The sequence below is a fragment of the Gopherus evgoodei genome, unplaced genomic scaffold (assembly GCF_007399415.2).
Source record: "Gopherus evgoodei ecotype Sinaloan lineage unplaced genomic scaffold, rGopEvg1_v1.p scaffold_37_arrow_ctg1, whole genome shotgun sequence".
NCBI classification, from domain to species: Eukaryota; Metazoa; Chordata; order Testudines; family Testudinidae; genus Gopherus; species Gopherus evgoodei.
The window spans coordinates 1,624,532-1,651,368 of NW_022060049.1; the positions used below are offsets into that span (position 1 = coordinate 1,624,532).

The 26,837-nt window shown below is 54.5% G+C and overlaps 1 protein-coding gene across 1 annotated transcript in view; it reads left to right on the top strand.

Moving 5' to 3' along the window:
• The first annotated feature begins 5,729 nt into the window (after window positions 1-5,729).
• STXBP2 (syntaxin binding protein 2) overlaps window positions 5,730-26,837 on the top strand; it is a 44,618-nt gene continuing 23,510 nt past the window's right edge. The window contains exon 1 of the mRNA XM_030545389.1: window positions 5,730-5,831. Coding sequence (XP_030401249.1) covers window positions 5,795-5,831 — 37 coding nt within the window. The 5' untranslated portion in view covers window positions 5,730-5,794. The remainder of the gene's footprint in view (window positions 5,832-26,837) is intronic.

Below are 26,837 nucleotides of genomic sequence, written 5' to 3' on the forward strand. Positions count from 1 at the left end.
AGCTCAGTAGCTGCATAACAACACACAGCAACACTGCACAGAGATTGCCTGCCCAGCACTGAAATGCAGACATCTCTGGATGGAGCACAGCTGATATGTAACAGCACTTAACAACACTATATGGGGATCACTCACCCAGCACTGAAACGATGCCACCTCTGGGGTAGGAAAGCAGCAGCTGCCGAACAGCCCCAGAGCGACACTACTCACAGTTTAAGCAGGGTGTGGAGAAGACTCTCACTTCCATTCGAAAGCTCTGGGGAAGTTTACAGAAACAGAACATGCTGTTAACCTGAGCTGAACAGCAGCCAGGATACAATAGATTGGGACTGCACTGCGGGTAACCAGACAACAGCTCTGCCATGAGGGATTTGCTCTGATTGATGGAGGGAGGGATGGGGCAGGGAGCCAGTCAAGCCTGGGGAACAAATTCCTTCTCCAGGAGGCTTTGCTCCAGGATCTTGGACCCCAGGCTCTATGGCCATTAATTACTGCACCACCCAGCCGGAAGGGAAGGGCTAGGGCAGGTCTCTGCGCTCCACATGTCCCATGCAGAGAAGGCAGAATGAAACATGTCACAAAATGACTGAATTGCATAGCCTGGACTAGAACCCAGGAATCCTAACTGCTAGCTCTCTGCTCTGACCATTACACCCCACTCTGCTTGCAGTCAGGATTGAACCGCAGAGTCCTGATTCCTAGACCCCTCCACCCTGTTTCTCTAACCCACTGGTTCTCAACCAGGGATACATGTGCCCCTGAGGGTACACAAAGGTCTTCCAGGGGGTATATCAACAGGCTACATAAAAAGCATTAGCAAAGTCAGTACAAACTAAAATTTCATACAATGACTTGTTTATACTGCTCTATATACCATACACTGAAATGTAAGTACAATACGTATATTCCAATTGATTTATTTTATAATTATATAGTTAAAATGAGAGAAAGCATTTGTCAGTAACACTGTGCTGGGACACTTTTGTATTTTGTAAGTAAGTAGTTTTTAAATTAGATGAAACTTGGGTATGCAAGACAAATCGGACTCCTAAAAGGGGCACAGTAGCCTGGAAGTTTGAGAGCCACATCTCTAACCCACTAGACTGCCCACTGCTCCCACGGCTCCGGATAGAACCCAGGAGTCCTGACACTCAGCCCCCTGCTCTAACCATTAGACCCACTCAGTGGCGAATTAATGATTTTGTCGCCCCTAGGCCCTGAAATAATTGTTGCCCTGCCCACCTCTGACCCTGCCCCAACTCCAGCCTTTCCCCACCCCCATTCCAACCCCTTCCCCAAAGTCCTGCCCCAACTCCATCTCCTCCCTGCCCCTATTGGATCCCTTCCCCAAATCCCCACCCCATCCCCACCTCTTCCCCCAGTGCGCCACGTTCCCCGCCTCCCGCCTCCCTCCCTTCCCCACGAAACAGCTGTTTTTCGGCTCAAGCGCTGGGAGGAAGGGGAGAGAAACAGGACGTGGCGGCACACTCACAGAGGAGGCGAGCTGGAGCAGGGGAGCTTCTCCGTGGGTGCTCAAATTTGCTGCCCCTTCAAATTTGCTGCCCTAGGCCTAGGCCTTCTTGGCCTAGGCGGTAATACACCGCTGGACCCACTCCTTTCCTAAAGCTGGTGACAGAACCCAGGAATCCAGACCTACAGCCCTGTATGTTGTGTGGATAATAGTGACATGACATGCAGCGTGCAGCTTTGCTTGGCTCAAGAGGCCTTAACAGAGTAATTTTGTAGCCATTGGGTGCCCTCTGGTAGCTGGAGGTAGTTCAGTGGGACTGAGACATACAGTCCGTGCTGTGATCTCCAGGGCTGATGAAGGCCCTTACTCAGGCAGAGCTCGCTTAGGACAGCTGGACAGCCAGCCCCAAGGGTGCGCCCTGTGCCTGAGGAAGGTGAGCTGAGGAAGGGATTGGATGCCTGCAGGGAGATGTGACCAGGAGTTAATGGAGCTGAGAGTGACCTTAGCTCCAGCAGCATCCCCTCTCCTGCTGCCAATGAGCAGCAGCAAGGGGCAAGTCTAAAGACTGTGGATCAAACATAGGCCCTTCAGCACCAGAGACCCAGGCCTCTCTCTTGAGCCAAAGGAGGAGATCCCTTGGCTGGAAATCAGTAGCAGGTTGTTATCCTTAAATTGTCCACTAGGGGGACACATGCACCAAGCCAGAACAGACTTTGGCCAGCCCAGGGTAGAGGTCCATGTAGGATGTGCCCCAATCAGGGCTGGCTCCAGGCACCAGCGAAGGAAGCAGGGGCTTGGGGGGGCCAATGGAAAGGGGCAGCACGTCCGGGCCTCAGGCGGTAATTCGACGGCAGGTCCCTCAGTCCCTCTCTTCCTCTTTGAGCTGCCACCTAAGTGCCTCCGAAGAGGAAGAGAGGGAGCGAAGGACTCGCCACCGAATTGCTGCCAAAGGATAAAGCAGTGCGACTGAGCTGCCACTGAAGTGCCACCAATAAGCTTTATCTTTTTTTTGCTTTGCTGCTTGGGGCGGCAAAAAAGCTGGAGCTGGCCCTGGCCCCAGTCCCCGTAGAGTTGCATCAACTGCTGCCATATAAGTGCCAGCTCCCAGCAGGGATGAAAGTAACTTACAGGACTTAGCGGTACTGCCAGATTCCTGAGGGGGGCATGGCCACATCCAGAAGAGGCATGGCCTCAAGCAAAAGAGGCGGTGCCTCTCAAGATTTAAAGGCCCTGAGGCACCAGCTGTGGCTGGGAGCCCCAGGGCCTTTAAATCAACCAGGGTTCCCAGCTGGAGGTAGCTGGGAGCCCCCCGGGGCTCAGGGGCAAATTAAAGGGCCCCAGGCTCCAGCCGCCATGGGGAACCCCAAGCTTTGCCAGGCTGGGGTCAGGATTTAAAGGGCCCAGAGCTCCTGCAGCTGCTAGGAGCCCCGAGCCCTTTAAATCCTGGCCCCAGCCCGGCCACCAAAGTGCGGCCGAGATTTAAAGGGCTCTGGGCTACCCGCAGCGGCGGGGAGCTCTGAGCCCTTTAAAACCTGGCCCGGCGGGAGGGATTTAAAGGGCTCTGGGCTGCCCGCTGTGGCGGGGAGCCCCGAGCCCTTTAAATCCGGCCTCAGCTTGGCCACCAGAGCCATGGGCGGGATTTAAAGCACCCTGGGCTGCCCGCAGCCGTGGGGAGCTCTGAGCCCTTTAAATCCTGCCCCAGCACTGGGCAGTGCATTGCTAGTGCCCGTTGCAGCTGTTCACCAGGCTATTGGAGAGGGAGGGAAGGGTGAGGACGAGCCCCCCACCAGGGGAAGGGCCGGGGTGGCTGGAGGGGCCTGGCTGGCGAAGCCCAGGTGCCTGGAGCCTCATTACAGGAGGTTGCACCCAGGGTGTCTTTCTGTAGACTGGGCCATGCACCCGCCGGGCCCTGAGCCCCCACTCCAGAAATCACAGCACCAGGAAAGGCTGATGGGAGTGGATCTGAGCAGAATCCACAGAGCTCTGATCAGAGAGAGGGGAGCAAGGGCCCTGGCTTGGGGGCTGGAGTTGGAGGGTGAGCAGCCCGAGGGTAGGGAGCTAGTTGGAATTGGGGATGAGGGGCCTGGCGGTGGCAGTGGGGGTTGGCTGGAAAGGTGGGGGGAGAGACCTGGGTAGGGTCTGCTAGTTAGAGTTATGGAGGCGAGGGGCCCAGGAAGGGGGCAAGGGGCCCAGAGAGGGTGCGAGGGGAGGCTGGCTGGAGGTGGGGGGCCAGAGGCCCAGCTGAGGGAGTGGGAAAGCTGGTTGGAGGTAGGGGGCAAATGGCCTGGCAGGGGGAGAGGAGGCTGGGTGGAGGTGTGGGGTAAGGGGGCCAGCTGAAGGGAGAAGACTGGTTGGAGTGGGGTGAGGGGTCTGGCTGAGGGGGAGCTGGGTGGAAGTGGCGGGCAAGGGGCCTGGTTGAAGGGGGCTGGGTGGAGGTGGGGGGTGAGGAGCCTCGCTGATGGGGGGAGGCTGGATGGAGGTAAGGGGCCTGACTGGCGGGGGGGGGCTGGGTGGAGGTTGGGGGGTGAGGAGCCTGGTTGTTGGGGGGAGGCTGGATGAAGGTGGGTAAGGGGCCTTACGTGGGGCAGGGGGAGAGCTGGGTGGAGATTGGGGGGGTGAGGAGCCTGGCTGATAGGGGGAGGCTGGATGGAGGTGGGCAAGAGGCCTGACGGGGGGGCTGGGGGCCAGGTGCCCCAACCCAGTTCTCGCTTAACCTTGCCTGAGGCCACCTCCCGCATGACCAGGTGGGGGTTCAGTGGGGACCTGCATTGCCAGGACCAGCCCTCACAGTACCAGGAGTGCAGGGGGGCTGCAGCATTCAACCACCCCCAGCCTCACAGACACTGACCTGCCAGCACCCCAGGTGCTTTATACTAAAATCAGTCACTGGTGGCGCTGGGCCCCTCCATCAGTGACACTGGGGGGGCCTCCAGCAGTGTCACAGGGCGGGGCCTGGGCTCCTCCATCAGTGACACTGGTGGGGCAGCGGACCCCTCCATCAGTGACACTGGGGGGGCTGGGCTCCTCCATCAGTGACACTGGGGGGGGCTGGGCTCCTCATCAGTGACATTATGGGGGAGCGGGGCCCCTCCATCAGTGACACCGGGGGGGGCTGGGCTCCTCCATCAGTGACACTGGGGGGACAGCGGACCCTTCCATCAGTGACACTGGGGGGGCTGGGCTCCTCCATCAGTGACACTGGGGGGACAGCGGACCCCTCCATCAGTGACACTGGGGGGCCTGGGCTCCTCCATCAGTGACACTGGGGGGACAGCGGACCCTTCCATCAGTGACACTGGGGGGGCTGGGCTCCTCCATCAGTGACACTGGGGGGACAGCGGACCCCTCCATCACTGACACTGGGGGGGCTGGGCTCCTCATCAGTGACATTATGGGGGAGCGGGGCCCCTCCATCAGTGACACCGGGGGGGCTGGGCTCCTCCATCAGTGACACTGGGGGGACAGCAGACCCCTCCATCAGTGACACGGGGGGGAGCCCTCCAGCAGTGTCACGGGGGGGCCTGGGCTCCTCCATCAGTGACACTGGGGGGGGCAGCGGACCCCTCCATCAGTGACACTGGGGGGGCAGCGGACTCCTCCATCAGTGTCACCGGGGGGGGTCTGGGCTCCTCCATCAGTGACATTATGGGGGAGCGGAGCCCCTCCATCAGTGACACCGGGGGGGCTGGGCTCCTCCATCAGTGACACTGGGGGGACAGCGGACCCCTCCATCAGTGACACGGGGGGGAGCCCTCCAGCAGTGTCACGGGGGGGCCTGGGCTCCTCCATCAGTTATACTGGGGGGGCAGCGGACCCCTCCATCAGTGACATTGGGGGGGGCAGCGGACTCCTCCATCAGTGTCACCGGGGGGGGTCTGGGCTCCTCCATCAGTGACATTATGGGGGAGCGGAGCCCCTCCATCAGTGTCACGGGCGGGCGGCGGGCCCCTCCAACAGTGTCACTGGGGGGGGGTCTGGGCTCCTCATCAGTGACACTACGGGGGGGCGGGGCCCCTCAATCAGCGTCGCTGGGTCCACCGCCCAGCGTCACAGACACGCCCCAGAGCACGGCAGGGAGAGGCCGGGGCGCGCACAAGGGCAGGAGCAGAGCAGGCGCACAGCCACGAACCCTGACTCCAGCGCCGCCCCGCGCTCTGCTGAGTCCCACCTCCCCTCACAGGGCCCGAGGGGGCGTGGCCACGGGCTCGGTGGGAGGGGCTCAGGGGGTGTGACGCCGCACTCGGTGGGCGGGGCGATCTCCTTGCCCCCGCCCCGCGCTCAGACCCGGAAGCGGCCGCGGTCCCGGGGCAGCAGGAGGCGGAGATGGCCCCGTCCGGGCTGAAGGCGGTGGTGGGCGAGAGTGAGTGCGGGGCCGGGGGTCCGAGCCCGGTCGGATGTGGGGGCAGGGCCCAGTTGGGGGGTCTGAGCCCTGGGGGGGCGGGGCGCTCCTGGGGGTGTCGCGCCCTCGGGGGGTTAGGAGTCAGTCGGAGCAGAGAGTCCCCCCCACCTGCCTGTCACGCACCAGGAGGGGGAGGAGGGTGTCTGCTCCACCCCCAAGGGCCGCCCCCTCCCATAGGAGCTGCACCTTGGGCTGCGGGGGCGGCGGCTGTTTCCATCGGGGTGACTCCAGTCCTCACAACTCCCCGGCACCCCAGCTGCATCTCTGCCCCGTCACCCAGCCTGGCTGCTCAGCCTCTGACCGAGGGAAGGGGGGCACTCCCTAGTGACCGATGCTGCCTGATGCCCTGTGTGTGTGAGGGCCCCCGGGGCCGTTTGTGGTTCCCCCCACCTCTGCACCCCAAAGGATGATCAGGCAACCCCCAGTGACATCCAGCCAAGTATTGGGTGAAAGCCGCCCCAGCGCAAAGCTGAGTTGCCCCAGATCCTTGAGCAGTGCCCACGCTTTGCGTCCTTGCTCCTGGAGGGACACTTCCTGGTTTAGAGCTCACTTTAAGTCAGCTTCTTAAACTCTCTGGCCTGTTCCAGGTCAGGTCAAGCTGCTGAGCTGAAGGGATCTCAGCAATAGCTAGTCAGGATCCAGGGACTGAAATCTGCTTCTGTGCACTGTTGGGTTCTTTGGTCCAGGCCTCTGTGTCTTAGATTGATGGCTGGCCCCCGTTGCTGTGGTATCTGGGCATCTCACACCCTTTAGTGTATTAGCCTCACCATCCCCCGGCTATTATCTCCTTTGTGCAGCGGGGCAATTGAGAGACTCAGCAACTTGCCCAGGCTCACACAGGGAGTCTGTAGCAGAGCATGGAATTGAATCCATGGTGTCTCAGATCCGAAGCTTGCACCCTCAAATCCTCACCGCTGGGCCATCCTTCTTCTCTTGCAGCTGCCTCAGTCCTGTCGGCTCTGTGTGGATGTTAAATGTCCTGCTGTGCTTTGTGAGGTTTTGTCCTGGTGTGCTGCGTGAAGGTCGTTGTGCTGAGCCCCAGAAGTTGCTGCATTTTACATAGTTCATAAAGAAATATAGCTATGTTTATAGTTATTATTAAAGTCTCAGTCACACCAGGCCAAGAGGCAAGAGATTAGGCAAGCGAGCCCTAGGCTCTGAGTTTTGCGTTGCTCAAGGCCACACACAGGCAGCCACTAAACTCTGTGCTAGTTTCCCCATCACTGAAGGGGAGGTGACAATTACCCTTTCAGGTGGTGGTAGAGATTTAATCCCCTGCTGCTTCAGTCTGTAGCATTTTCCACATGCAGGACACTTTACAAGTGCTGGTTGTTGTTGCTTTCACCACCACTTTCCAGTGCCTGTCCGTGATGGATCAGCCAGGTGTGGTATCCTGGATGTTACATCGATGGGAAACAGGAGGGATAAGGATCTGTCCTCCTTATGTCATCTCCTTACGCTCCTCTGCAAACTGTGTCCTGCTTGGGTTTGGACTGGGGAAGCTCCCCAGGGCTCAAGACACAGGTAGAGGGAGACATCTGGTTCTTTTTGCAGGTTTTGATCCTGTTTAAAGCACCACATGGAGGGAAAGAGGAGAAACTGTTAAGAAGTTATAGACTAGCACTGATCCCATAGTCAATCATACAACAGATGCCTGGACAACTCATTTGTTCATCTAACACTCCTGTGAGGGAGGTGGATAGAGATTAGAGCTAGGCTGGGTAGGCTAGGCAGAGAAACCACTGGGTGATGTTAGGATTTGTGTGATATTGGACGCTGTGTGAGGCCAGGACTGTCTCTTTTGTTCTGTGTGTCCAGCATCTAGCACAGTGGGAGCCTGAGCCAGCTCTGGGGCTCCTGGGCTAGGTGCTACTGCAATGCATATAGTAGGTACATCAGGCAAGGGAGCTCTTCTGGAGAGCTGAGTCTGACATAGCTGTGCAGGCCTCTTTCCAAACTTTCCTCTGTAAAGACCCAGTAAGATCAATGCCTGATGCTCCAGTTAAATAGCCATCTGGGCAATGCTTGAAAGCAGAACATTGCTGTCTTGCATGCTTTATCACTGGCATCAAATCCAGCGGCCTCTCCTTGCTTCTCAGTAGAGACGGAATAGCTGAGCAGCTGAGATTATGGGCCCTACATTGAGGTAGAGAGGTGTCATGTCACTAAGGCCTTGTCTGTGTTTGGGATTGAGTTCAGCAGCCAGGAGCCGTGTAGTAGTCCTGGTATAAATCCCACAAATGAGGAGGAAAGCTGTAATTTGGACTGCTTGAGATGCAAGTATAGCACAGTTTGCTCCCATGCAAGTTTTCTTGGCTATTTTTGTCTGTTACACCCTTTCCCCTTCACCAGCTGTCTTGTCTCCTTAGACTGTCAGCTCTCTGGAGCAGGGACTGGCTACTCCTCTGTCTGTATAGGGCCTAGCACAACAACAGTTCGTGGCTGGTCCTCAGGCACTACAGTACCTATGATCCCTAGCTCTCATCTAGTTCTTTTCATAAGTAGAGTGCAAAGCGCTTTGCAGAGGAGGTCAGTATCATTATTTGCCTGTTACTGATGGGGAAACTGAGGCACAGAAAGGGGACATGACCTGCCCAGGGTCACCCAGCAGGCTAGTGACAGAGACAGGAATAGAATCTGTCTCCTGAGTCCCATTCTGTGCTTTCTCCCCTTGACCACACAGCCTACACTTGATCTTTGCACCCGTTGCTAGTCACCAGTGGCTGAATCCCAAGGATAAACCAGGCCTAAAATTTGATCTTCCCGAAATATCGCACAGAGCATTTACTGAAACCCCCCCCCCACCAGTTGAAATAAGCAAAGAGTAAATGATGGAATGCCATGTGGGCTTCAACTGTAAGGTCTCCCTAATGTTGATCTTGTGCAGTGTAACAATTAAGCATGGTGCAATTTGCTTCTTGTTTGTAATCAGTTAAGGAGAAATGGGTCATGCTTTGTTTTAGGAATCCATTTTGAAAGGGTTATAAATAAGATATTTGAATGAATGGGTAACCAGTTACAGAGTCTACTAGATGGGTAACAGCTTTCACTGGGGCGCTTAGCCATCTGATAACACATGCTACTCATGTCTAACGTGCTTATAACTTTTGTTAACCTGTTGTACTTAGAACCTTAAAATCCAGGCTACCTGAAAGGGGATTATTTGCAGTTAGCTGTTATGTCCTTCTTGGTTGTGCTCTAACTACTTTACTGTAGAAGAAAGAAGGGCTTAGTCAGAAGCATTAACATTAAATATATCAGTGACTTTGGCTGCTAAGAGAAGCAGAATTCAGCTGGAGAAAAATGAGGAAGCAGCAGACAAGGTAGTCCACATAGCTTAGGTTCCTGAATAAAAAGAATGGGCTCTAACTTTACATTCTCTCTGTTGGGGAAGGCTCGGCAGTTCTTGGAGAGCCGGGGGAAAATAGCTTTTGTTTTTTCAGTTCTTTGTTTCCTTTTGGAAAATTGTATAACTTCCAAACACTGCTGTGTTTGCTTTCAGCAGCTGTTATCAGAACCAGATTGCAAAGGGAAGGAGGGGAATGGAGGGAGAGTTTGGAGAGAATGTTCCATCCAGTCCTGTGGTTGGGTTCGACATAGCCCGGCCTGTCCTTCAGTAGTATGGGGTTGTGATGCAGGGTGTGATCGGCGCTTCCAGGCCTAGGATTGGCTGACTGTGCTATCACACTAGGCTCATCCTTTCCCGCTGCAGAGAAGAGCACCAGGGATGGAAGATAGTTTGGGATGAACTTACACATGGCTCGAGACTGCAGAACTGGAAGTGCTCAGCCTGGCAAGGTGATGAGTTAGAGGAATCTGGAGGGAGATGGGTTTGCAAAACTAAATCCCCAGCCAGGACAGGGTCAGGTGTGTGGCCTGTTTCCATTCAATGGCACTGAGATCACAGTATATCAAAGGCATCAGTGCTGTCCGATCCCTACTGACGTACCAGATCCACCTTGTTATGCTGAGAATAAAGGAGGCACGAATGGCAGGTAGATACAGAACCAATGAAAAATGATGCTCCTGTGGCTGGCAAGCTGGAAGCCTGTGGGATTCCTAGCAGCGCTAGAGCCTGGAGTGGGGAGCCCAGGCTGGGTATCTGCACAGGGAAGAACATTTGTAGCCAGACACTGACAGAGGACGATGTGACTTCACTTAACAAGATGTCAGCAGACTGGTGCCGGAGTTCCCCTTGTCCGCACAGTAAAGCATTGCACCCTTGGCCAGGCACAGCACAGCCTGATGCACTTCCCTCTGCTGGAGCTGGGAGACCCCAGGGGCTTGGGTTCTGTTGTGGGCTGGAAGGTTCGAGGATTGGCACGAGTCAGACGCCAGGCTAGTTCTAGACTGACTTTGAATTCAGTACAAGGCAGCCTCAGGGAGAGGAGAGAGTAATCCTGCGCAGTTCAAACCTCGCTGCAATAGGGAAGTACTAATGCCTTTGTCTGAGTCACGGGTAAGGCCCCATCTGGAGCACTGTGTCCAGTTCCAGTCATCTGTGTTCCAGGGAGACGAATTCCAGCTGGAGCAGGTGCAGAGAAGGGTGACTAGGACGCTCAAAGGAGTAGAGGATACTGAAGGAGCCTGGCTTGTTTAGCTTTGCACAGTGCAGGCAGAGGGGGATCCCTCTCAAAATACACTGGGGGAGATGGATGCCAGGGACAGGCAGAGCTAGTGAAGCTGATGGACCATGTTGGCCCAAGAACTAATGGGCATAAACTGGCTAGGAGTAAACCGGCTGAGCTTCCACCAGGCCCTGGAGAGGCCAGGCTGCAGCCTGCTCCATCTAACATGGAGGCAGCCCATTACTCCAGCTATCTGGTGGCAGCAGCACAACCCCAACTTCACCAGGTGCCACAACCCCCCAGCAACTAGATGCCATGGCTCCACAGCATACTGCTGCCTTTCTGCAGGGTGGCAGGCAGAGATACCTGAACTTCCCTCAGCCCAGACTGTAGCACTGTAATCACCGCATGCTACTCCCAGGCTGCCTTTCCCTGGAGCTGTTGGAGCTGGAGACAGAGCCTGACCGGCAGCATCTGAGCTTAGATCAAATCCTGTGTCATGACACAATACAAACAGACCAGACCCGGCTCCTCCAAGCCCTGAGCCTGGATGGAAAGGGCTCTTCAGACTGTCACTCAGCTCCCCTTCTCTTTGCGAGAGCCACTGTGAGCAAACTCAGCAGAACCCCGGAAAGGTTCCCCCTTTGTGAATTACACAGGAACATCAGAGAGGCAGGAGCCACCTGGCTCCATGAGTCCAGTCCCAGCTATTGCAGGCTGCCCTATCATACAATCCTCTTCAGAAACTGATCATGCTCCATCTCCAAGCTAGCTAGGTTCTCTCTCCCCATTGCACCTATTGGGAGGCTGTTCAAGCCATCAGAACCTTAAAAAAATGGGAAAGCTCCTGGCAAGGATAACTTGAATGCAGAATTGTTCAAAGTAAATCCTAAATTAGTAGCATCTCTCCTGGCCTCTCTATTTACATCCGTCTGGGAAAGGGAAAATGTGCCAGATGAGTCGACCAATGGGGTTATAGTGGAGATATCAAAGAAAGGAATCACAGAAGATCAGGGTTGGAAGGGACCTCAGGAGGTCATCTAGTCCAACCCCCTGCTCAAAGCAGGACCAACCCCAACTAAATCATCCCAGCCAGGGCTTTGTCAAGCCAGGTCTTAAAAACCTCTAAGGATGGAGATTCCACCATCTCCCTAGGTAAACCATTCCAGTTCTTCATCACCCTCCTAGTGAAATAGTCTTTCCTAATATCCAGCCTAGACCTCCCCCACTGCAACTTGAGACCATTGCTCCTTGTTCTGTCATCTGCCAGCACTGAGAACAGCTGAGCTCCATCCTCTTTGGAACCCCCCTTCAGGTAGCTGAAGGCTGCTATCAAATCTTCCCTCACTCTTTTCTTCTGCAGACTAAATAACCCCAGTTCCCTCAGCCTCTCCTCGTAAGTCATGTGCCCCAGCCCCCTAATCATTTTTGTTGCCCTGCACTGGATTCTCTCCAATTTGTCCACATCCCTTTTGTAGTGGGGGGACCAAAACTGGACATAATACTCCAGATGAGGCTTCACCAGTGCTAAATAGAGGGGAATAATCACTTCCCTCTATCTGCTGGCATTGCTCCTACTAATACAGCCCAATATGCCGTTGGTCTTCTTGGCAACAAAGGCATACTGTTGACTCATATCCAGCTTCTCATCCACTGTAATCCCCAGGTCCTTTTCTGCAGAACTGCTGCTTAGCCAGTCGGTCCCCAGCCTGTAGCAGTGCATGGGATTTTTTCTTCCTAAGTGCAGGACTATACACGTTTCCTTGTTGAACCTCATCAGATTTTTTTTTTCTTTCCCCCAATCCTCCAATTTGTTTAGGTCACTCTGGACCCTATTCCTATCCTCCAGCATATGTACCTCTCCCCCTGAGCCTAGTGTAATCTGTGAACTTGCTGAGGGTGCAATTCATCCCATCATCCAGATAATTAATAAAGATGTTGAACAAAACCGGCCCCAGGACTGACCCCTGGGGCATGCCGCTTGATACCGGCTGCCAACTAGACATTGAGCCGTTGATCACTACCTGTTGAGCCCGACAATCTAGCCAGCTTTCTGTCCATCGTATAGTCCATCCAATCCATACTTCTTTAAATTGCTGGCAAGAATACAGTGGGTGACCATACAAAAAGCTTTGATAAAGTCAAGATATATCACATCTAACGCTTTCCCCATATCCACAGAGCCAGTTATCTCATTATACTCTCAGTGATTTGTAATAACTGTCATGGTATCACACTTTTATCTGTGCCAAGCAAAGTGTTGTATAAGATCATAGTCCAGTGTATATCAGAGGCAGTTGATCGTGTTCTCAGAAAAGAGCAAGCTGGTTTTTGGAAAGGGTGTGGATGTACAGACCAGATCTTCACTGTGTGAAACAAAATAGAACAGTATTTAGAATGGCAACAGCAACTCTACATAAATTTCATAGACTTCAAAAAGACTTTTGATAGCATTCCCAGGACCAGCCTGTGATGAGTTCAGTCACAGAGATCCCTTTGGGACTGTCACCTGATGTGCTGAAATTACCTTTCAGCCTGTTTTCCGTGTCAGCTTGGAAGTCCAGAACCCTGCCTTGTTGAGCCAGACACGCTAGCCTGCTGCAACACAGACTCAGGTCTGGGCCACGCCCCCAAAGCTGAAGATTTTAACTAAAAACAGCTCAGCAGGTTACCTGTCTCCAGCACCCAGACACTCAGCTCTCAGTGGGATCCAAACCCCAAATAAATCCATTTTACTCTGTATAAAGTGTATACAAAGTAAATTTGTAAATTGTTCGCCCTCTGTAACACTGATAGAGAGATGCACAGCTGTTTGCTCCCCCAAGTATTAATCACTTACTCTGGGTTTATTAATAAATAAAAGTGATTTTATTAAGTATAAGAAGTAGGATTTAAGTGGTTTCAGTAATAACAGCCAGAACTAAGTAAGTCATAAAGCAAAATAAAACAAAACACACAACTCAGCCTAATACATTAAGAAACTGAATACAGGTCATATCTCACCCTCAGAGATGTTCCAATAAGCTTCTTTCCCAGACTAGACTCCTTCCTAGTCTTGGCCCAGTCCTTTCCCCTGTTACAGTCTTTGATAGATCCAGCAGACATCTCAGGTGGTAAGCAGGGGTTTTCTCATGACTGGCACCCCCTTTGTCCTGCTCCACCCCCTTTTTATTACTTTGGCACAAGCCAGGAATCTTTTGTCTGTGCTTGTCCCCAGCACCACCTCATCAGTTCTAAAAGTACAAGGATTAAGATGGATTCTGGTAGCATGTGACATGGTTACATGTCACTGTAAGACCCCTAGTTTCCATTCTTCCTGGGTTGGTCCACGAGTACACAGGAAGGTTTGCTGGTAAATAAACCATTTACAATCAATTGTCCTAGTCAATGGGAGCCATCAAGATTCTAAACCACCATTAATGACCCACACTTTTTGCATAATTACAATAGGACCTCAGAGTTTTACTGCATATTTTTAGCTTCAGATACAAGAATGATACATGCATACAAATAGAAACAATCTATTCAGTAGGTTATAACCTTTATGATACCTTAGAAGAGACCTTTTGCACAAACCATGTTCCAGTTACATCATGTTCATGAGCATATTTCCATAAAACATGGAGTGCAATGTCACACAGCCTATTGCGCATTCTGTGGGCATATGGAATTCCTTTCTATATAATTGTCATCAAAAGCTTCTATTTCAACTTTACATGCAGTGTTGATCACAGCGACCTCAGTTTTAAAGTCAAAACAGGAGTATGTCAGGGGTGTGTCATTGCCATCGACTGGGTAGTGCGATGTACAACAGAAGACATGCCAAGAGGCATTAAATGGACACTCATCTCATCCCTTAAAGACCTGGACTTCGCAGATGATGTCGCTCTCCTATCATATACCCACCACTATATACAAGAAAAAACAATTCTACTCAACACGTTCAGCCAGCAAATTGGACTGAAAATCAATCACAATAGGACAGATATCCTGACCTTTAATATTGCCTCACCATCACCAGTATGGATAGAGGATTATATTCTCACCAGTCATAGAAGAATTCACATACTTGGGCAGCACCATCAGCCAGGATGGTGGAACAAGCCAAGACATATGAACAAAATCAATAAAGCCAGGACCACCTTCAGGAGCTAAAATACAGTCTGGCAATCGTCAAAATACAACACCAACACCAAACTCAAGATTTATCAGAGCTGCATACTTTCAACACTACTTTATAGTGCAAAATCATAGAATATCAGAGTTGGAAGGGACCTCAAGAGGTCATCTAGTCCACCCCCCTACTCAAAATGCTGGGGAATGAGGAAGTATGACATGTCCAAACTGTGTTCATTCCATACAACCTGCTTCAGAAAAATCCTCTGTATCTTTTGTCCCAAAACAATCTCAAACCAAGATCTGGTGACACAGTGCAGCCGAGAGGATCTGAGCACCATCACTGCCAGGAGGTGTTGGAGATTGATCGATCATGTGCTTCGGATGGAAACTGATTCCATCACCAGAGTAGCAATAAGATGGACATCTGAATGCAAGCGAAAATGACGTCACCCGAAAACAACATGGCAAAGCGCTGTGGAAGCTGAGCTGAAAAATCTGGGGCACAGCTGGGGAACCATTGAAAGACTTGCCAGAAACAGACAGGAGTGTAAAGGAGCTTGGTCACTGTCCTAAATGCCAGAGGCATAATAGGAACATGATGATGATAACATGCTACTAGCATGATGCCGTGGCAGGAGTCCAGTGCTATGTGTGCAGAAACAGCACATTGCAGAGCAAGAGGGGGCAAGTTCTTTCTTTCTGTCTGCAGCTAGCCTTGGTGTGGGCGCTCTGGGAATGCCACAGACAGTTTTCTGGGACCCAGGTGCAAGGGGGCTCTTGGCAAACTGCCAGAGGAGAGCTAACCAAATGACACTGATGGAACTTCCTCAGGGGCTGGTCCCAGACTGGGGAACTGCCTGGCACTTGAACTAGGGACTATCCCAAACCTCCCTACCTTGTGCTCCAAGTGCCAGGCACCATCCTCCGATTGGTCTTCTCCAATATAAACAGAGCAGAACCCTACGAAAACAAACCCCTCCTTGGTACATCTAGTTCTCCCCTGGGGAGGGAGGGAGAGAATGAACCACGCGTGACAGTTGTTAGTCATAGCTCATGCGGTGCTGTGGTAATGAGGGTGGGATAAGAGCCTGAATAGAACAAAGGCGCGTGAGGTGGAGCTGGCCTGTGGTATCACTAAGGGCTGATGCTGCTGGCTGTTCACCGGCTCGTTCCCTAGGACAAAGCTGGGGAGATCATTATGTACCTTGCAGTCAGAATGAGAACTGAGAAGGGCCTGCTCAAAGGACAAAGGCAGCTGCGCTCCAGCAGCCGGAAGAGAGCTATTAGATTGGGCTAGTTACTGGAGGTGGATATTGTTCAATTATATCTGTTGTGGTGCAGGCGGATGCAGGGGGGAGGGGATTGCAGTGCCTACCAGCCCCCTGTGTACAACATTCTGAGCTGCTAGTGAGGGAGGGAGAAACAAGGGACAGTTCTGGGTTTCATTCCGCCAAGCTGCCTAGTGTTTCGGATGGGTACCTTTGTAAACTCCCGTTCCCCTGGCCCTGCTTTGATGGGAACCCCGGATAGCGTCATTAGTGGGAGGGTGAGGCCCAGAGACAGTGCCCTAGAGGGAAGCCCAGCCCCACTGCTGGCCTGGAAGAGGGAAGATGCTAGGATTTATGTGGAAGCCTGGCAGATCAGCGGCTGATACGTTTGAGGATCCAGTCTCCTGCTCCACAGCCGTTGGGAGGTAGAGGGAATGTTCAGAGGGCTCTGCTGCATCTGTCCTCCCCTGGAAACAGCCCTGGGTGCAGGGGTGTGAAACTGACTGGGTCTGTGATGGTCTCCCTGATTCCCACAGGCTGCCTAATAGCAGCGGTGAAATTGGAATCCATCTGCAGTGTAGCAAATCCCTGAGCAGCTGTGGAGGTGTTAAGAGCTGTCTCTGCAGACTCAGGAAGATGGCACTGCCTCAGGATCAGTGTTTGGAATGGGACGTCTTTATCACTGTGAGAGCACAACCTGCAAGGCTACAGAAATTCATGGCTCAGGTCCCAGGTTTTCTAGGGAAAGTGTCCCCTCCCCTGCTGGAGAAACAGTGGTTTCAGGCTCTGCCTTAGGCATTGATCAGGCCCTGACTGTGATAGTAGAGACCAGTATCATTATCCCTATTTTACAAAGGGTGGAAACTGAGGCACAGAGAGGGGATGCACAAGGTCACCCACCAGGCCAACAGAGGAGCTGGGACTAGAACCTGGATCTCCCAAGTCCTACTCAAGTGCTGTATCCACCAGGTCACACTGGTAATTTCCTGAACATGTCCCGCTGGAGAGGGTGCTAGTGTAGGTTGGCCACTGACATTTCACCACAGTGCTGCACAGACCTGCCCTGAGCAGGAGAAATGCAGCTGCTGGCTACATTCATGAACTCTCGCTATCAGTGCTGCCATTAGGATGCCTTCAGATCAGCAGGGCAGGCAGAGCCTGCATCACGCAGCTCACAGGAGCCCTGTGACCTAATGCTCCCGTCCCATCTCCAGAGCAATCGTGCCTTGGCAAGGTTGGTGTGGGGGATGCGTATAGAAGGGCAGCAGTTCAGGGATGCTGATAGCTCCAGGGAAGAAGGGTGCAGAACGTTTCAGTTCAGCAAGTCTCTCACGTAAACAACTCTTGGATTTAGAAATGATGTGCCAGCTGCGTGCCGAGCCAGCTGCCTATGCTCCTTTAACTCGCCTTCCGGGAGTGGAGCAAAGCTATTGAGATCAGAGGACAGCTGCTCTCCTGAGTGCTGCCAAGGGACCCAAGCCTTGGCTTCCCTTCCCGCAGAGCCTGGCCAGCCTGGTGATTAAGGCTGGAGCTGAGAGAACGGTTCTCTGGACTTCAAGCAACAGGCTGTTAATTTTTCCCCCATTATTGATGTGGCCCATAAGGACGATGTGGGCTCGTCGCCTGCCTGCTCACTTGGCGCGGGGGACCCTCTTGCACACACTGCTCGGTTGATTTCCCAGAAGGCCCCATGAAGGGACGAAGATGGCTGCTTTAGAGATGATGAAGGTACAAGTCGAACTTGAGCCCCTGACCAGGACAAGGGCAAGTTGTTCCTCCCATTAGAGCTGCTCACTGGAGCCAGCCTGTGCTAGCACGAGGAGACGCTGTCCTTGATAACTCTGCCTGCATTAATTGCTGGGTCCATCCTGTGTTCCAGCCAAGTGATGCTCAGAACATCTGGGTTTATTTTTGGCTATGCTACCACCCTGCCCTGTGACCCTGGGCAAGTCCCTTCCTTGCTTGGCACCTTAGTTTCCTCTCCTGCCCTTTGGCTGTTGGGACTGTGAACTCTTTGGGGCGGCGCTGTCTCATTGTGTGTAGGTAGGGCACCTAGTGCAGCTGGACCCTCCAATTGAAGTGGGGCCTTGGAGGCTACCGTAAAACTGGTAATAGCTGCCTGGTAGGAGACGCTCTGTAGTTGATCCTGCCCACGCTGTGAGGGCAGAGGGGTTCCTGTGTAGAACGACCCTAGTCAGATATGATAACGAGGATTCCCTCGTCATGAGCTGCGTGATGCTGCTTCACTCTCGCCCCCGCCTGACACATGTTGTTGTTTGTAAAGGCCACAGGATAGCAGAAGAGTCCCTGGCAGGTGCCATAGGGCCAGCACATGGTTGCTCCCTAGGCACATGTGCAGGGCTTGGTCCCATAACCGACGTGCAGGTCCCATTTCCATCTCGGCCTCGGGCAGCGACAGCCAGTGTGTTTGATCCCAGTGCGATGGGGGCCATGTAAACACCTGAGAGAGAGCTGGGACTAGAACAGAATCCAGGAGTCCGGACTCCCAGGCTGGTGCTCATCCCTCTGGGGGCTGCTTTGCGGCCTGCTGGATCTGAGTGGGAAGTTCTGGATCTGATGCGAACCTTGTTCCTCTTCCTGATTGGCTATTTCCTCCTGCTGCTTTGTCTCCTTAGCATTTTCCTGTCACCCCGGAGCATTCTGTGAGCTGGGCTGTGCAGAGCCTGTCATTCCATCTGCTAGGAGATGAGTTTGCTGGGGCTCAGACCACCCCACAGTGGAGAGGGGGTCACGTGGCATGTTCTGTTCTCATCCCTGCAGTATTTCAGCGCCTCCCAGTTGTTCACTAAGCTCCATGACTAACCTCTGTCTCATGAGGTTCATTCTTTCATCCTCTCCCTCTGGGGAGAATTGTGTGTGCTGTGGAGAGGTTTGCTTTGTTGTTTAACTGTCTGCACTGCTCTGTGTTTATATCAGAGAAAGCCAGTTGGAGAAGAGCACCTGACACTTGGAGGTTTGGGGAAATGGGGAGGTTTGGGATGGTCTTTAGCTCATGTGGCAGGTAGTTCCACTGTCTGGAACTGGCCCCTAGGGAAGCCCTGTCTCTTGCACAGCTTCACCCTCATGGCAGAAAATGCCCTGGGGCCTGACAAGCAGAGCTGTCGACCATGGTCCCTCTCTGTTAGGCATCCTGAGCTGAGGCTATGGAGCACCTTGGAGAAAAGGACTGAGCCCGGGACCTCGACTCGATTAACCCCACAGCTGGTTGCTATGCTGGCGTTCTCAGCAGAGAGGCCATGAGTGAGTGGGCTACGAAAGCGAACTCTGCTCCCCTGCCAGATCCAGGCTGGGCCACAGCAGGGCGCTGTGTGCAAGTGCGTACGCGTGTTCCCTTGTCGCTGCCCATGTCATATGTGTGCTGTGGGGAGATGGAGACCTCGGTCTCAGCACTGTCCGCAGAGCCCCTTTCGCCAGCGCTAGTGCCCACGACACGCCCCCTCCCCCCCCAGAGCCACCCAGCTCACTCGGTGCCACCCAGCAGTGGATCCAGGCAGCTCCAAGAGCTGCCTGTTCTCCAGAAGCGGCAGCAGTTTGGCTTGTTGACACTACACTTGTGCCCAGGGCACCGGAAGCATGGTTCCCCCCCAGCTCTGGGCGAATGAGTTAGCAATACGAGTCTCTCCACATGCCACGGGAGTCCCCTGGGCTGGACGTGCCACTCTCGGCTGCTTGGTGTTCCAGTGCTGGCTCGTGGCAGCTTGCCACATGGCGCTCTGCTAGGAGATGGCAGGGTTATGGTCATTGTTCGGTGAATCGCACCTGTCTGCAGCACCTGCCATCTCCCAGGGTGCCACGGTGCATCAGAGCCTCCATGCATCCCAGCCTCGCTGAAATGCAGCCACCTCTCGGGTGGAGAGCAACAGCCAGTGCAGTGCAAGGAGGGGAACTTGCTACCGGTACTGCTGCATAGGCGCCCATACCATGGGTGCCCCAGGGCTCGAGCACCCATGCAAAAAAATACAGTGGGAACTCGGCACCCACCAGCCACAGCTGCTCAGCAGCACTGCCAATCAGCTATTTGGTGATTGAGGAAGAGGCCGGAGGGAGGGCAGGGGTCTTGGGGAAGGGTAGGGTGGGAAGAGGTGGGGCATTGGAGGAGGGGCCAAATGGAGACGGGGCCTATGGTACTCTGGGACTTCCGGTGTCCACGCAGAATGGACAGGGCGTTAGGATCTAATCCAGGAGATGCTGTCGGTGGCGAGAAACTCTGTGTCCATAACTGTGACATTCCTGACTGCGAATCAGGATGTTGGTTACAAATCTTCAAAATGCCACAAGTGATTTAGGAACCTAAATCCCATGGGTGGAGGCTCCTAAATGACTTGGGCTCTGTGGTCACTAAGTGCTTTTAAGCTGTGTGCCCCTTCTGGTCATGCTGTTCTCTGTGAGCTGGAGGCCCGGCTGGCCCAGGGCAGTGGGATGGGAGTCAGAGAGCTGTGGAGAGGAGTCTGAACCCTGGCAGTGCCTGGGAGCTTTCCCTGCCCATGCCTCTTGGCTGGCCTGGGGGAATGCATTAGCGGGTGCAGTTCAATGGCTCTCAGACAGGCACCTGCATCAGGAACAGCCTCTGGTTAGCAGCCCAGTTGGGATCCGGTCTGCTCTTGACCTGAATGCCCCTCGAAGGGAGGGTGGAGGTATCGCAGCTGGGTGGGCTGAGGGCATTGGCTATGCTACACCTGCTTAGTGGATAGCAGCCTCCAGGGCTGGCACTCCACGACCTTCCACTGCAACTGATCGAGGCTACAGAAAGTGGATTCACTGTGCCGGCTCCGTGGTATTGAGAAGGGCAGGTTGGCCATGAGTCCAGACAGAGGATCTGGGCCACCCCTTAGCCTCCCTCTGGATGTCACAGCCCAGGGGCGTCCACTCCAGCTGTGAGTGGTCAGCGAGAGATCCAGGGGGGTTAGGCTAGATGATGGGGACGTGCTTTGGTGAGGCTGAGGCACCAGATTCTCGGCAGCAGGCACAGGTCTAGGTGAGCCAAAGCCCGGTGAGCCAGGGTGTTCCTGGCAGATGATGGGGCCACTGGAAGGAGCAGTGGGGCTGGTTTCTAATCTCCTGGCCCAGTCCTGTGCCAAGGCCATTAATGCATTAGCAGCTTCATTCTTCTGTACACAGCATCTGCGCAGCATGACATGTGTTCTGGCCTTGGCACCAGCACTTGGCATGCCCCGAGTGCCAGGTGTTCCAGGGCCTCGCCGAGAATGAACCCGTTCAGCCGACAGCCTCAGGGTGACACTCTAGAGACCAGCAACAGTGTGCTGTCCCAAAATCTCTCCTTCCTGCACGGCCATACTGCGCAGCTAGCTGGCGGCTGCTCTTCTCCCCAGAGGTGGCCGCATTTTAACCATGCAGAGAGTGTACTCTGGGATCTTAGTGGCTATAGTCAGGGACGTGGAGGAATAGCAAATGATTGTGTGTATTCAAGGGCTTCTCTCACAAGCATGGGGGCCAAAGGGAATTAGAAGCTGAGCTCTCTGCATTGTGGTGGAGACTTCCAGCAGGGTGGTCATTACCTAGAGCTTGTGGTTAAGTCCCTGTTTTCATGTGTCCCCTCCGGGCTATGATGAGGATTATGCCAGTCCCGTGCCCATCTTGAGGAGGGTCTGAGAGCACATCTGCTTTTAGTGGGCGATGGGGGCCTGGCTGGCTCGGAGGGGCAGGACTGGCCAGCAATCACTCAATCTAGGCTAATAGTTATTAGTGAGTTCTGTCTTCCCACTGACAGCACCATCTCTTGGGAGCTCCCTGGAGATTTGGGGAGCATGGTATGTGTTGAGGGGGGTCAGCAAATGATCTCAGTGGGTGCCTGAGTATAGCCAGAATGGTTACATTGCATCGGTGTGTGACCTCAGTGAGTCCTCGCCCATCCCCTGCCTGAGTTTCCCTGTCTGGAAAAATGGGTTGTACCTCCTTCGCAGGGGCTGAGTGAGACATTCTCAGAGCGAACCCCCCTGCACTGCTCTCCACTCTTGTGCTGAGGGATTCAGGCTGAGCTGAAAACACAGGGAAGGGAATGGGCCCCATTGGTCTCTGGCTCCTGCTAGGTAGCATCAGGGTTCTGGGAAGTCCATCTGGATCCCACAGGAGCACTGAGCATGGCCCCAGTTATCCTGGGTGTGTGTGTGGGTGGGCGGGGGGAAGGGCAGGGAGAGGCTCTCCATCCAGGAGCCTGTCCATGGAGCATGCAACTGCTGGCCCCTCTCCTCTGCCTAGTGGTGCTGCCCCCTGCCATTGGTCTGGGTCTGTTCTGTGACCTTTCTCCCATCACCTCAGTGCTAAAGCAACCAGTTGCTGATCGGCAAGAGGCTGACGTGCCTGGGCTTACAGGGCTGATCCATCTGCCCCCTCCCTGGGCCCTTCCCCAGAGGCCTAGCATGGTTGCAGAGCCAGGGGGCAGCTTGTTAGATCTTAGCTTCACATGACTCTGGAAACCATGGCCATAGGCAGTTGCTCTGCTGCCTTTATCTCTGCTCTGCCCGGCCGCAAGTTGCCCCTGCGCAGGAAGTGACTTGCCAATAGAAATGTGGGTTGTGCTGCAAAAATCATTTGTTCCCTGGATAGATGCAGTTCTATAGCCACAGCCCCCAGGCCAGCCCTGCGAGCGCTGGTGGCTCCAACGCTGAGGCTGCCTCTGCTGTGTGCCTGCTTGAATATTAAGGAGAGCAAACCCGGTCTGCTCATGTCCTCAAGCGGGACAGGCCGGAAGCCCAGGCCAGGAGTGGCTGCTGCTCCTTGGGGGCTTACTCTTGATCAGCTTGGCCTCCGTCGCCTTGTGCGTGCTGGACTCTGAGGTGTTAGCTGCTATGTGTTAGTCCTTGTCTTCTGACAACACCCTGACCTGCTGTGAGGGCTGCGTTACTTCAGAAGCCCAGGCCACTGCTGAATCTCCAGCCCAGGCTGCAGTGGACAGGGCCTGGGGCTAAATCCAGACCTGGGGCTTAAAAGACCCTTGGAAAGTGGATTCAGTTCTGATGTTCCATGGTTGCCCCCAGAACTGGGACAGAGCAAAAGTGGCCCACAGCTCAGGACGGCCAGTGGTGCTAATAACCCTTCGCTCTTCTCTTAGCTTCTCCTCAGTAAATCTCACCGTTAGGAGGGCCTGACACGTGACTTTTGAATACTTGGAGTGGGCCATACTGTCCTGGTTCAAGAGGGGTCTCTGAACAGGAATAGCAGGGGCTGCAGGTCAGGAGTGAGGGGCACTGCCGGAGCTGGGAGTTGGGGGGAGCCCAGGGCGGGGTAGCGGGGCCTACGGACAGGAGTGAGGGGCACTGGCAGAGTTGGGAATGGGGGGGAGCCCAGGCCTGGGGTAGCAGGGGGCTGTGGACAGGAGTGAGAGGCACTGGCAGAGCCGGGAGTGGGTGAGAGCCCAGGGCTGGGGTAGCAGGAGACTGCGGACAGGAGTGAGGGGCACTGGCAGAGCTGGGAATGGGGGGGAGCCCAGGGCTGAAGTAGCAGGGGGCTGCGGACAGGAGTGAGGGGCACTGGCGGAGCTGAGAGTGGGGCGGGGGGGGGCGGAAGCCCAGGACTGGAGTAGCAGGGGCTCCAGTCTGTAGTGAGGGGCACAAGCACAGCTGGTGGGGGCAGCCCAGGGCTGGCATGGGGGGCCGTAGCTGCAGTTCAGGGTCGAAATGCCTGAGCAGAATTGTGTGAAGAACGCAAGTTTCTTCTCTGCCTTCCCCATGTCTGGATCCAGACTGTGCTGCCAGCCCCTTACTTTGCACTAGAGCCCCACGTGCCCCGGTGAGCAAGGCGCCTGTTTGCCACAGGTGTAAAGGAACTGCAGGAAAGCAGCAGGGAGGCCAGTGCGTCCTGGTGCAGAATAGCCCTTGTACCTCATTAGGGCCGAGCAGCCAAGTCTTGATGGGCTAGAGGTGGGGTAGGGAGAGACATGGCTTGAGTTACAAGGAAACATAGTGCGTTGGGCAGTGCGCTCATGCACACCCGCTACCAGGAGTGAGAGCACAGGTCAGGGTCTCGGGGCTATTGGGTCCTATTCCCAGCTTTGCCATGAACTCACTATCTAACTTTGGGGAAAGGACTTTTGCTCCCCAGGCCTCAGTTTCCTCACTCTACAATGGGGATAATGCTCACCACCGGGGGGGCTGAGGCTCACTCTGTTAACACTTGCGTAGCCCTTGGCCGTGTTACTCCATCTGTACCTATGTCCTGACACCTTCCTTCATTGGGGCGGCTCCTTCTGGGATGGGATGACCTCCGTGTCACAGCTCGAGCAGCAAGGCCCCAAATGGGGAGCTTGCAGGGTGGTTTAGCTATGGCAAACCAAGGCCAGGGCTCCATGTCTTTCCCCCGCCCCCCACCTCCAGTCGTGGAGGGAGCTGGGGTCCTCCTCCGGGGCTCCTTCGCCTCTGATGTCCTGCAGGGTCTCTGTCTGCAGCCTGATCTCCCAGGGTCGGGACCCTGCAATAGGGCCCTCACTGCAGCTTCTGGCTGCTCCGTGATGACTTGGGCTGTGGGCACTGGGCCACATGGCTAGAGCTCCAGATGTTTCAGCTTTTTTGGCAATGCACCATGTTGTGGACGAACACTTACTGCAGCCCCGTTTGAAGCACTTGGGCTGGAAGATCTCCCCCGCGTGGCAGCAATTGGAGAAGCGCAGTGTAGGTGCGACGGGCACCAAGCTCTTACTGCCACGTTGGTCCTGCCCCACTCAGAGCAACCTCCATGCCATGGCATTAGATGCGCCAAGAGCCCAGTGGAATTACCCTCACTTGCTTTTGTCCCCTGAATGTTGGCAGAGGTGCCCCCTGCTTTCTGAGCTGCCCTTCCCCCACCCTGCTGCTCCAATGTCACTAGCTGGCTCCGTTCTTCCAGGGATGTGATTTGAACGTGCTGCTGCTGGTTGCTTAGCCCGGCCTGCCCCTTCTCCAGTGTCTGGCCTCCGCCGTGCCCCCAGCACTGTGGCCATAGCCTTTCAGACTGATCAGACCGGGTTTTGGAGGCTTTCTCACAACCCCCACTAACATGGGCACGTGTGCTGGAGGCTGAGCTGACTGTGGTGTTTACGCTGATTCAGGAATTCTTTAAAGCCCCAGCATCTATGGGCTTCTCTGCACATTCCACCCCAGGGCAGCTGTGCCACGGTACCCCTGTAGTGAAGACGCTTCTGTCAGCGTGGTTAAGCCACATCCATGAGAGGCGGTAGCTATACTGACGGGAAAAGCCTTCCCGCCAACATAGCACTATCTACACCAGAGGCTAGGTCAGTCTAGCTGTGTCACTCGGGGGGGCAGGATGTGTGGATTTTTCACACTCTTGAGGGACGTAGTTATTCCAATATATGGTTGTAGTATAGACCTGGCCTAATGAACCTGTCCTGCACAAGTGAAAGGCGGTGATCTATACAGCCAGCCCCGCCTGTGGAGCGGTCCCGCTGAGGAGCAAGGAGGTGGATTTTACCCCAGTATATGACATCAGAGCGCGAGACTGGCACGCTGCATCCAGCTCTAGGGTGCACATTTTAAAAAGACCTTGGGCAGCTTGGAGACGGTGCAGGGAGGAGCCACAGAAATGATCCAAGAGCTGGAGCAAAGGCCAGCCGGGGAGAGGCCTAGAGCTCAGCCTCCATAGCGCCTTAGGGAGGAGAAGAGACTTGATTTCAGTGTCTGAGTCCTTTCCAGGGGAGAACAATCCTGGGTGCCAATGAGCTCTTCAGTGTAGCAGGGAAGGCAGAGCAAGAACCACTGGCTGGAAGTTAAAGCCAGACCAGATCAGATCGGAAATAAGGCACCGATTTTGCAGTGGGAGGGTGATTGATGCCCCCCGGCGAGGGGTGGATTCGCCATCTCCGAGGGTTTCAGAGCCAGCCTTTGCGGAAGAGGCTTTAGCCAAACGCAGGTAATTGGCTAAGTGCAGGGAGACGTTCTCTGGCCTGTCGAACAGGACGTCGGCCTGGATGATGTGATGGTCCCATCTGGCCTTACACTCAATCCCATCGGTCTGTCGTCTTTTCACTGCCAGTTGTTGCATTTTCAACATCACAAATCTGGATTAGCTGCGGGCAGGGAAGGAAGGTGGATTATTTGGTTTCATTCCCAGCAATTGAGTTAATTCAGTTTTAGGTCCAGATTTGGAAGGACTTGTTCAATGACACTGGCTAAAGACGCTTGTTCTAAGTGGCATGTGGCTGCGTCGCGTTGGAGAGCTTTTGGTTTGGCTGTGGGGAAAGTTTAGCAGCTTGTCAGAGTTTGGAGGCAGTGTGGTGTAGGAGTCAGGACTCCCGGGTTCTACCCTTGCCTCTGGGAGGGGAGCTGGGAATCAAGACTGTGGGAGAGGAGCATTCTCTAGTGCAGCAATTCTCAGACTATGGGGCAGGTTTCCCAACGGAGGCACAGGAATGTGTCATGGGAGGTGTGAGCTGTGTGCTTTTCAAGAGCACTGGCTATCTGCCCCGGTGGCAGGGGCTCATGCACAAGAGCTGTCCACTCCCGGGAGGCAGGAGCAAAGGAGCCAGCCACCCACCCAGGCTCGGGCTTTCCGTCCCCTTGTCTCAATCCGTCTCTGGGGTGGTGGTGGATCTCCAGCTGTCAGCCCCAGGATGGCAGCAGCAGTGCAGAAGTAAGGGTGGCGTTGGGGTGCTAAATCTGCTGTGAAAGGTGATATTGATGAATATCATTTTTTCACATTGCTGTTCTTATTTCTGTGCAGCTGCTGCTCTCTGCTCTGCCTTCAGAGTGGGGGGTGGTATATGTACTTGGGGGGGGGTGGGGGCGTGAACAGCTGCAGACACAGAGAGGAGGCCCCATGAAATGCATGTGGTTAGGGCAGAGGTGAGGGCTGGTAGTCAGGACTCCTGGGTCATATCCCAGGCTCTGTCACTGCCATACTGACTACTCAACCAGCAGCCTTAGGGACTGCAGGTAACACCAATATCAGCTGATGTGGTACTCAGCTGTTACCACTCTGTGCCTCGGTCTACCTACCTTGAAAATGGGATCACCCATCTCACTGGGCAGCTGAGCGCTTCA